At 33.2% G+C, this 12077-nt stretch overlaps 1 protein-coding gene across 2 annotated transcripts in view; it reads left to right on the top strand.

Moving 5' to 3' along the window:
- Nucleotides 1–12077, top strand: part of Acvr2a (activin A receptor type 2A) — a 90658-nt gene that overhangs the window by 56003 nt on the left and 22578 nt on the right. For both annotated transcript variants that reach the window (XM_070023594.1, XM_070023604.1), the window contains exons 3-4: nt 3927–4036; nt 4225–4379. In XM_070023594.1, the coding sequence (XP_069879695.1) occupies nt 3927–4036; nt 4225–4379 (265 nt within the window). The remainder of the gene's footprint in view (nt 1–3926; nt 4037–4224; nt 4380–12077) is intronic.

Here is a 12077-nt window from a genome sequence, read left to right as displayed (position 1 = left end):
GTGTGTGCTGGTACTGGGGCTTGAACCAAGGCCTCAGTGCTGTCCTTGAACTTCTTTTCCTCAAGGCTGACACTCAACCACTTGGGCCACGCTCTACTTCAGGCTTTTTTTTTTTTTTTTGGGTGGGGAGATTTAGTTTATTGGAGATAAAAGTCTCATGGACTTTCCTGCCAGGCTGGCTTTTTTTACCACAATCCTCAGATCTCAGCATCCTGAGTAGCTAGGATTACAGGTATAAACTACTAGCACCTAGCTCAAGACATTTTAATTGGACATTAAGATTACATCAGGTGCTGGGAATCAGTGGATCACACCTGTAATCCTAGCTACTCGGGAGGCTGAGATCTGAGGATGGTGGTTCAAAGCCAGCCTGGGAAGGGACATCCACGAGACTCTTATCTCCAATAAACCACCAGAAAACCAGAAGTGGTGCTGTGGTTCAAGTGGTAGAGCCCTCACCTTGAGCTAAAGAGCTGAGCGATAGCATCTGGGCCCAGAGTTCATGCCCCATGACTGACCAAAAAAAGAATTACATCAGAAGCAGCAGCCATTATGAAACTACAGTTTATTTAAAGGGTCTTGTTTAAGTTATTTCACAGAGTAAAATGCAGTGGTAATATTATTTTGACTACTTGAGATCTTTTAGTAAGAATTTCCATAAATGGAAACTGATCAATTATTTTCTTGGGCCATAGAATTTCCACTAGGGTTGGTGCTGAAGACTGGCAAAGTCCTGCAAAGGCCAGATAGCAAGGCATTTTATAGCCAAAAAGTGGTGCTATATCAACCAAATACTAGATTAGAGCCTCAGTTGATTACCTGGAATCTGATTTCTTAGACATAGGTGATTGATATAAACATAAATTCAATAAGTGCTGCAAATAGCATTATGAACACTTTTTTTTTAGGTGCTACTTCTTTTTAAAACATTTTGTATTATTATAAAAGTGATGTACAGAGGGGTTATAGTTACATTAGTCATGTAAAGAGTACATTTCTTTCTGGACAGTGTCACATCCTTCCCTTGCTCTCTCCTACTTATTCCCTCCCATTCCCACCTGTAAGTTGTATAGTTTATTTTCAAAATAGTGTCCAGTGAGTATCATTACTACATTTGTTCACCTTTTGTCCCTCCATTTCTGTGCCTCCCCTTACATTCCCAAAGACATATAAATGAACAAACGGAACAAAAAGGGAAGATAACAAATAGAGCAAAAAAAAAAAAAAAAATCCCAAAAAACCCTTGGTTTCATTTCCTGGAGTTCATTTCAATAAATATTATTTTATATAATCAGATGCACATAGGCGTTGTGCCTTTCTGTTCTCTCCTAAGAGTATTTTCCTTGAGTCTCACTGTGTGTGAATGCCTAGAGACTTGTGTAATTTATTATGTCCAGTATTTTAGATCTAGCTGCTGTATGAAAGAAAACATGTGCCATTTGTCTCTCTGAGCTTGAATTATCTCACTTAACATGATTTGTTCTAGGTCCAGCCGTATCCCTGCAACTGACATTATTTTTTTCTAATGGCTGTGTAAAATTCCATTGTATATAGGTACCACATTTTTTGGATCCAATCACCTGTTGTAAAGCATCTGGGCTGTTTTTCTAACTTGGCTGTTGTGAATAGTGCTAGCTAATACACTTCTTATAAGATATTAAACGTAGCCACTCATATATAAATAAATGTGTGTGTGTGTGTGTGTGTGTGTGTATGTGTGTGTGTGTGTGTGTATATATATATATTATATATATATATATACAGTGCTGGTCCTGGTCCTGGCCTGGGAACTGACTCTGAGCTTCGTTTGTTCAAGGCTAGTGCCTACCACTTGAGATATGGATCCACTTCCAGCCTTTTTGGTGGTTAATTGGAGTTAAGAGTCTCATATAATTTCTTACCCAGGTTGGCTTTCTTGGATTACAGCCTCTTGAGTAGCTAGGATTACAGATGCCCAGCATTTTATTTTATTTTATTTTATTTTATTTTATTTTATTTTATTTTATTGGAGATGAATTCTCTTGGAATTTTTTGCCTGGGCTGTCTTTGAACTGAAATTCTCTGGATCTTAACCTCCTGAGTAGGAATCACAAGTGTGATTCCTACTGGCACTTTTTTCCCCCACTTTTGGTTATAAAAGATCTTACCTAGCTAGGATTTTAGTTCTGTGAGACTCAAAGTATTCCTTGAAACAGGTAGTGAATCGTTCATTGGAGGTCTATAGAGTGTACTGTTTAGTGTAAATGCTCAATTTTGGGGTGATATTTTAGTATACCAGCTGATAAAAAAGTATGTGAATTTTATTTTAATGCTCTAAATTTGACTGAAAAACAAATAGTAAAGGTAGTAGGAGAAAGAAAGAAAAAGAAGATTAATAAATGATAACATGTGGAAGAAAACTTGAATTTGTCTGTTTATATTTTCCTAAATAGATATTAGTATAGATCCTGTTTGAAAGTTTGATTAAAACTCATTTCTTTAAAATTCCTTGATCTTTTTACTTCAGAGTTAATCTGAGCCATATTATTATTATTATTATAATTATTACTTTTTGTGGCAGTTCTGGGACTTGAACTCAGAGCTCTTCGACTATTTTCAGCTACGAACTTTCCTACCAGTGCTGGCTTCAAATCTTGATTCTCTAATCTCAGCCTCCTCAGTAACTATAATGAGCTGTATTATTGTTCAACATTTTCACTAAAGTTTAGTAATGTAAGTCTTTTGAAATCTACTTAATGTTTATAAGCAATATTTAGAATATTGATCTTAAAATATAACTTCCTTAGTGGCTGATAAAGCTTTCTTCTAGAAGTTACATCAGTGTTTCATTGTGGGGAGTGGGAGTACTAGGATTTGTATTCAGGGCCTTGAGCTTGCTAGGCAGACACTTAACCACTCATGGCTTATTATTTGCATCCCTTTTTACTTTATTTTTTCAAAGAGGGTCTTGTGTTTATGCCTTGGCTATGTCTGGACTGCAGACTACAGTCTTACTGTTTATGCTACCTGCCTAGCTGGGTTGACAGTTGTACACAGCCACATCAGCTTTTCATGATGGAGATCTTGCAGACTGTTGTTTTTGTTTGTTTGTTTTTTGTGCATTGGTTAAAATGGGTCCTTGCCCATACTAGCCTTTTGAATCTCAGTATTCTTGATCTCAGCTTCCTGATTAACTAGGATTATAGGTATGAACTATAATGTTAAATTCATATCTTTGGTCATTTATAGAGGATTGCTCTTTTTTTTTTTAAGGATTTTTAAAGTTTACTCTTACCCTAATCAATTTGAATTGCTAGGTTCTGTATGTTTCTTGTTCCATTTTTTAAAAATGTCATCCTTGTTCATTATGTTCAGGAAACTTAAATTTGCTATCAATTTTCCAGGCTAGTTTGGGTCTCCAATGTTGAAACATGTTTATGATATTGGATCACTTACTCTGTGTACGTGTATGAGTGTGTGTGCTTGTTTATATAGTTTTCAGTTCGTTCATTTGTTTGTTTTTGCAGTACTAGAGATTGAACCCAGGGCCTCAAACATGCTAGGCGATCACTCTGGTACTAAACCATATCTCAAGTCCTTAGTTTTCAGTTCTCATGAAATGAAAGAGCTATACTTCCTGTGAGCAAAAGCACCCCTAAACCAAATTACCTCGTTGACTTTATGTTCCTCTTCATGCTTTTCTAATAAAAACAAGTAAATAAATGGTTGCCTTAGAGTAATAATCCCAAGGAATGATTACTATAAATTCAGCTGTTTATTTTGGTTTTCTGAAGAGCTTAGTAATAAGAATGTAGGATCATTTTGGCTTTTAAGGAGTGATTATTATAAACTAATAAATGCAAATAACTATTGTCTCTGAGAAGAAAATGACCTATTATAGGGTTAGTATAATAATGCTGACTTTATTTCTGCTTGTTTGTTTATAGGACTGATTGTATAGAGAAAAAAGACAGCCCTGAAGTATATTTTTGTTGCTGTGAAGGCAATATGTGTAATGAAAAGTTTTCTTATTTTCCGGAGATGGAGATCACACAGCGTAAGTTCCCAAGGAAGATAGTTGTTGGTTAAAGTAGTATATTGAAAGGAAATTATAATTCTGTTGTTGGAATAATTTACTAATATTTCTTTATTCTGGGTTTGTTTTTTCAAAACTTTGACACTGTAGTAAGTGTTAATAATAGAATTTTTATATACCAAATCTGAGTTGTTTTTCCTTTTCCACAGCCACTTCAAATCCCGTTACTCCTAAGCCACCCTATTACAACATCCTACTCTATTCTCTGGTGCCACTTATGTTAATTGCGGGAATTGTCATTTGTGCGTTTTGGGTGTATAGGCATCACAAGATGGCCTACCCTCCTGTGCTTGTTCCAACTCAAGTAAGTTATTGTCTCATAGTTTGTACCATTTTACATTTTACATTTTAAAAGAGGTGGAACTCTCTAAGTGGAGCTCTGTAGGTTGGTAACAACTTATTTTCCTTTGGAGTTACTTTTGGAGTGATTATTGCATTGAGAACTATAGATACTTTCCAAATATTAATTTTCTATGTATTGAACTTTTTTCGAAGTTGAGGTAGAGTAGAATGAAGGGTATTACCATTCCTATTCTTCTCTGGAGAGTTTTACTTCCCTTCTAATACATCTTAGTGTGAGATGTACCTGCTTTGGTTTTTGAGGAGCAATTAGTTATAAGGAAAAAGTAATTAATATTTTCTTTTCCCTACTTTTTTATTCAGTTTCTGTGCTTTTCTCAAGATTCATTGCCAAAATATCTAAAATGTCTTTTTAGTCATAAGGGTGGGCCTAGGAAGGTAACTAGGACAGTAGGAAAAATAGAAGTTTAGGTTTCAGGAATATATATATATATATATATATATATATATATATACACACACACACACACACACACACACACACACACACACACACACACATACACATACATATATTTATATACACATAAAAATGTTTTTGGGAAAAGGGATAGAGCAACAACATGTTTTATCATGTGTTGTTCATAGATTGAGAGTGCTTTTTTTGTTTGCAACATATAAATATGTTTTTTTTTAAATGTTCTTGAGCTTCTCATCTACTCAACTCTAAATATTTCTGAAAACATAGGTGTGGTAGATAATTGAACTTGCTACATTTTCCTTATTCTCTGTCATGTGGATACTTGGCACTGGGCCAGTTCTTTGCAGGGACTTTCATGGAAGGAAGTAGTTAATATTCTACAGGTCAAGGAAAGCGGGTAACTTTTGGTAATACTTACATGAGACATTTCTAAATCTTAAGTTTTTGCTGTGTTTCTTTTAACTCTTAAAATCAGGTTACCTTGCTCTCTGAATCTCTTAGATTAACTTCATTTTTCTAATAATAGGATTTATGATTAACACTTGATAAAGAAAATGGAAAAGTCCTATGATTAAGGCCTAATGATTAAGACAGCTCTTTCCCTTTAAGCTTTATTTACATAACATATTTCTTTCTCAGTATTTGCAGCAATCTGTTAAGAATTAGATTATGTAATTACATAATCTTTGGAAGATTGTATATATGAAGAAATGAATTCAATGTTAAAATACTTGGTTTAGTGAATAAGATAAATGCATTTTATATAGCTTAAATATTTTAACTTAAACATTATTCTGTATTTGGATTTATTAAACATAATTTTAAAAAGTATTTTCAAATAAAAGTTTTAGTGCCTAATTGTTTGTGGCTTCCTACAAATGGCTATGATACACTTTACCTTCTGTTAGTACTAACTTTAAAATTTTGTTTTAGGATATAAAGCAAAAATATTTAATGCTATGGTAGTTTCCTCAATTTACCTTAGGTTTGTGATCTCATAGAAACAAGCAGGAATACACATTTCAGTAAATTTGTTAAGATTTTCATAAAAGGAACTTTAAACAGTGGTATCAGGCTTATTAATATAACATTAATTTGTGTGCATATTGTTACAAAAGTGTAGGTAAGACATTTTTTAAAGAGCTTATTAGCTTATATTTCAGACCACTTTACTTAGAAATGATATCAAATTCAAGGCCTTAACAAATTTTAAAAAGGAAAGAAGCCATTACTATTTGTCAATAAGCTGGGATCTTTGATGAGTGTTCATCTATCTGAGTTTTAGATGTTTGTTGCTATTGCTAATACTATTGCACATGATAATTTAGTACTTGCATTTCTGTCATGAATTTACATGAAATATATGAACAACTGAAAATTAAAAATAGATTTAAATTTTTTGATGGAGTAAGTTTCCACAGTCAGGCTTTGCTATGCAAAATACAAAGCAAAGCTGACTTTATGCTTTCCTTCTGTGGTAAACAACTATGTGGCAAAAGACATTGCCATCAATGTGGAACTTCACTTTCACTTCTGTTTATGAAACAATGTGTTTTTATAGTTTTTATACTGCAAGTCTTATTCTTGGTCAGAAGCTTATAACTGAGTTCTTCAAGACTGCTTAATAGCCATCATATTACAAATGCTTAGTTTTATCCTTTGTTCAGAAATAATGATAATTACATAAACATGTAATGGACTTTAAATGCTGTTCTAAGGTGTTATGTATAAATAACTAAATTATTTAAATTATAAAAAACATAAATATATAGAAAAAATTAATAGCTTCTAAATTGTGAGACTGTTATATAAGGTATTCCTTGAGATTTGTTTACAATAAATTACAGAATGGTGCATATGACATGTTCTTAATAAGAAAGAACTGGTTTAATTTTACCTTACAGGACTGTGTATATAGTCCAGATATTTGTAAATTAAGATGTCGCAAAACTCATAAATGTCACCAAGAACCTTCTGACACTGAAGGCTTACTTGAAGTGCGTATTCTGTCCTTCCCCTGTCTTCTCAGAAAACAGATGCCTCTGATATTTCAGATAATTCACTTAGACTTACTGTCATCTCAAGAACATTGTATAGTCTAATTTATTTTTCTACTTTTAGATATTGAATAGTTTGTATAACTACTAAAATGATCAGTAACATCGTCTCACATTAGCATCTTACAAAGGACAAAATAAAAATAATCTAGGTCATATAGAAAGTTTTATTGGTGTGTTTTACTTTAAAAACTTGATTTAGCACATTTTACAAATAGGTTTATAAATATGTGATTGTGTTATAAACTGAAATTCCTGGGTTTCTGCTTTTTTTTCTGTCAGTGCCTGTTAGTTGGTTTAGACTTCCTTGAAAAGCCAGGAATATTGGATATGGGTGATATAATATGCATCTCATATTCATGTCCCCATATTCTGAGTTTAATTTTATGACTAGCTAGATAAAGATCATGCATTCTTACTATGGATTTTTGAAACATTCTTTCTTCACATCCCTTAAATGCTTTAGGATGTAAACATATTTGTCCCCTCCTAAGGACATTTGTTAAAGGCTGATTTGTAAAAATCTGGTCTGTTTTAAGATGTCATGATCAATAAGCGTATCCTGGAAAGTAAATGGTGGGTTTTTTTGGGGGGGGGGAGGGATGTTATTTTTAATCACTAAACAGTTAATTAGGGTATTTTTTATTTCAGGGGCATTTCTGACTTTAAAAGTTGATCTTGGGATATAAATACTTTAAAATCTGGCCTTCTAATTATGGCTTTTTTTGTAATATACAAATGTTTATTGTAAAATCTAGCACAAAGGTGTCGAAAAAGGCAGTTTGCTGTTTGTTTTTTTTTTATTGAAGCCATTTGTATTTCTTTCTAACTCATTTTAACTACTCTTTCTATCATTGTTCCATGATATCACTTCTTTTCCAATTATTCAGGGGAAAAGCATTAGAGGCAAGGCTGGAGGATGGCTCAAGTGATAGAATGCTAGTTGCCAGCCAAGGAAGCTGAGCAAATACCAGGACCCGAGTTCAAACCTTAGTGACACACACAGAAAAAAGACACTCATTCTGTTCTTAGCCCTGGTATTTATCATGTTGACTCATCTTTTTATCTTTACAGATCCTGTTGTAGTTAAGAACATTATTAAATATATGAGGCTGAGGTGATTCCTGTAATTTCAGAGTGGGTTTTCCTGCTTTTATGTGTCCCTTTTCATCTGCATTATTGCTAGAAAAACATTTTATTTCTATGATTTTGTTGCTTCTTCTGCTTAAAAATATATGGATACCAATCATCCATAGCAAGGGATACTAAGTTTAGAGCATGATGTGTGTATTCTCTATATTCTGTGATTTGAATAACCTGAAAAGGTTCATAGTAATTTGTATATATATTCCATTCACCCACTTGATTAGAAGCCCCTGAAAGAGAAAGTATATGCTATATAATCAGTGCTGTATTTTATATAATGTTTTTCTATAATAACTATCCTGTAAGTGCTGAATTGCCAAGCTGAGTTGGTTGCGTGTGGACTTAGAGATAATATTATTCCCAGGGATTCCTTTAATAAACATTCAGGTACTTTAGGCCTTTACTTTGAGATAAATCTTGAGGCTGATTTTTTTGAGCATATACACTCAGTTGAATATTTCAGGTTTTTATAAGAGAATGATATTGTTAAATTCCTTTTGTAATCACAGACTGAAGACACATCCTGTCTCTTTACATTACCTAGGTAACTTTTCTTTTGCCTATGCTGAAACTATCAAAATCTAGGCAGATGCTCATATAATATACAGTAAGTAAACTAGATGCAAACTGGTTTTTCTAGTGACAGTGAGTCATGAATATGAGGGAAGTGATGGATTCTATTATTGAAAGTCTTAACTGTGGTTAGAGTTAATGTGGTTTCCATAAGTGTTTGCATTGCTTTCATAACTGTATTTGAGCTTACATTTCCTGCTTGTAAGATCTATATTTGTGCTGATAAAAATACCATTTTATAAAAAAGTGAATTTTAGATGCTACAAATGACCTACCTTCAACAAGGTATGAAGTAGTTTCTTTTCAGTTTTAAAGGTTGTATAAATGGCACTTTAGTGTTACAGCACTAATGTTTTCTAGAATGGCACCAGCTTCTTTAGTTCTTGAATTTTGTGTAGGTATTGGTTTGATAGGGACTAAGGGCTTCCAAATGTTTGGGCAGAGTTGGATGTATAAAACAATATGGCAGGCATTAATATTAAAAAATAGTATGTTGTCATTCCATGATATGTCAAATTACTACTCACTGAGAAACCAAGTCGTCTTTGCAAAATTTTACAGGATTTTCCATTTGAACATGAATCTGCACATCCATTTAAAGTTAATAAGGCACTGAAAGATTAAGATAACACTATTCAACTCAGTTTAAGAAAGTATGCTTCTTATTTGGGGAGAATACATGGGAAATACACTAAATTTTATGGATGTATTTAATATGTGAATGCTAAATTACATTTACAAAATGAATTATAGAAGCACATTTTGAAATAGGTTGATAGCAAGTGGTTGGAGTTTATTAACATACATCTAGCTCTTCTTTTGCTACTCTCCCCTCCCCCTCTTTTTTGCTGGTACTAGCACTCAAAGTCAGAACCTTGGTATTCTCTGGCAGCTTTCTTGCTAATGGCCAGTCCTCTACTATTTGAGCCATGTCTCCTGCTAGGCTTTTTACTGTGTGCTTTTTGGGATAATCTCACAGACTTTTTCTGTCTGGGCTGAATTAATTGTGATCTTCAGGATCCTTGTCTCTTAGCTAAGATTACAGATATGATCCACAGTACTCAGCTACTCTCCCTCCCCCTCCCCCTCACCTTTTCTTTTTGAAACTCCTCTACCTAGTAGAAAACACTAGTTATAAATGTCTATTTTAAAAACTATGTCAAAAATAATAGAAAAAATATTTCCATTCTCTTTCTCACTTTTCTGAAATAGTAAGTTTTAATAGCTTGTTGTATACCCTTAGATACTTTTATCTCATTTGTTCAAATAGTTACTTTTGTCACATTTATATACTATGAAGTGTTCCACAATTGAAGTTAACAGTATACAGAGGATAGCTTTCTATGTTGACATGTTTATCTCCTTTCATTAAGTAATTAATATATTTGAAAGTGAAATTCGGTTGAGTGAATATTGTTTTACTCAGGAAGTACTAAAAGTAATTGTTTTGGTAGAAATTATGTACTTTTAAGGTATACAAACTTCAAGTTTGTACAGGTTTCTGCTAGGAAGAGAACCCATTTACAGATATTCAACCATATTATTTTAGCAGGCTTAAAATATGATCTATTTCTTAGGTGTAAAAATCTTTTTTGCTGGTCCTGGGGCTTGAACTTATAGCCTGGGTGATGTTCTTGAATATTTTGCTCAGGACTAGCACTCCACCATTTGAGCCACACTTCCACTTTTAGTATTTTGCTGGTTAATTAAAGATTGGAATCTCACAGACTTTCCTGCTCAGGCTGGCTTTGAACTATGGTCCTCAAATGTCAAGCTCCTGAGTGGCTAAGAACTATGATCTCCTTTGCTTAAAAAAAAAAAAAATCTTTGTTTAAGAAATTATGTGTGTTTCCTTTTTTTTTTTTTTTTTTTTTTTTTTTACTGAGTGGGTGTGTGTCCAAGAAATAGTGCAGAGTTGCTATAGATGTTATTCCTTTGTGTTCCAGTATGGTATATGATTGTTTTGTATTGATAACCCAAATTACAACATCCTTTAGAATATATTTGTAATGGTGGAAAGAAGTTTGATAAATTTATATGCATGCAGCTTGACAAAAAAGTTACTTTTGTCAGCCATATAATTATTCTGCTTGTAAATGCTCAGACAGGGCTAGTTGGAGATGACCTAAAATTTCATGTCCAAAAGTAAAAGGGAGAAAATGAAAAAAAAATGTAATTTTATCAACAGTTTAAAACATATTAAAGCTTTATATTACAGTTGAGCAGAACCCCTTATTTATAAAAGTGATGTAAATTTAAATTTTGAATCCTGAGTTTAGTTTTTGTTTGGCCTGTGCCAGGCCTCATCTGCCACTTTGTAGATGGAATTGATGTATATAAACCAGAGTACTTCATCTTTTCTTACCTGGTAAAGAAGTGGTAGCCAGGAGGAGGTGAATTGCTTTTGCTCTATTTTCTGCATTTCCTGGGTCTTGTCCTAGGCCTTTCCCATCACTCCTAGGTATTTTACCATTGTCTTTTTTTCTATTAATTTGAAATAATAGAAATGGGAAAAGTCCATTTATTAGGTTAAAAATAGTGCTTTGGGAATGTTTTTTGTTTAACCTCATGTAATGCTGAATGTGTATTTTGTGCTAGGCACTCTAGGTGAATATATAGCAAAAGTGGCACATGAACAATCCCTGCTTGCCCTTTTGGAGCCCACAGTTAATATATAGGTAAACAAAATAAGTTGGCTTTATTTGTCAGCTCAGAAATGAATAATAAGGAGTATTTTGGAGTTGCTTCAATAATTTTAAGTAAGAGTGAAAGAAAGGAAGAAATGCCTAATTGCTGTTCTATACTATGGGTGGTTGGCTAATGGTAAATGCACAGTGAAATGTTAGCTGTGATTGTCAACAGAATAACTTCAAAATTGAACTCAGAAGGAGTATTTTTTATTAGAACTTGTTGCTATGCTTTAAAATTAGTATAGCAAAGTATTTATTTTAAGGTCTGTATAAAACACTATTCAGAGCACTTTACACATGTTAACTTAATATCCCATGAAATAGGCTATGTTTATCAGGTCCATTTTATAGACAATGACATTGAGGTACACTCCTCCACGAAGGGACTTGACAAGAGCCCCCCTACTGAGTGGCAAAGTCAGGGCATTTGATTACATTATTCTTCGACGATTGAAAGGCTTAGTTCAATAAACAATTAGATTGAATGCATAAAAAGCTAAAATAGGACAAAGGATTCAGTATGTATTTTATATTTTAAATAGTTTTTAGTTGAGTATATGTGGCCTGATAGAAATCATATAGTTTATCACATCAGTTTATTCATATATAACATGATAAATTTTTTTTACAACATACAAATGCCAAAAAAAATTTCTTCTGTAGCTAGTCATAAATTTGATGCTTTTGAATAGCAACCAAAAGGATAATGGACATGTTTACATCTCTTTCAGACTTTAATCCCCACTAATGTAGAG

This window comes from Dipodomys merriami, unplaced genomic scaffold (genome assembly GCF_024711535.1).
Source record: "Dipodomys merriami isolate MVZ:Mamm:240054 unplaced genomic scaffold, mDipMer1.0.p SCAF_1, whole genome shotgun sequence".
In the NCBI taxonomy this organism is placed as follows: Eukaryota; Metazoa; Chordata; class Mammalia; order Rodentia; family Heteromyidae; genus Dipodomys; species Dipodomys merriami.
The sequence above is the reverse complement of the archived record's forward strand: the minus strand, read 5'-3'. Positions and strand labels throughout refer to the sequence as shown.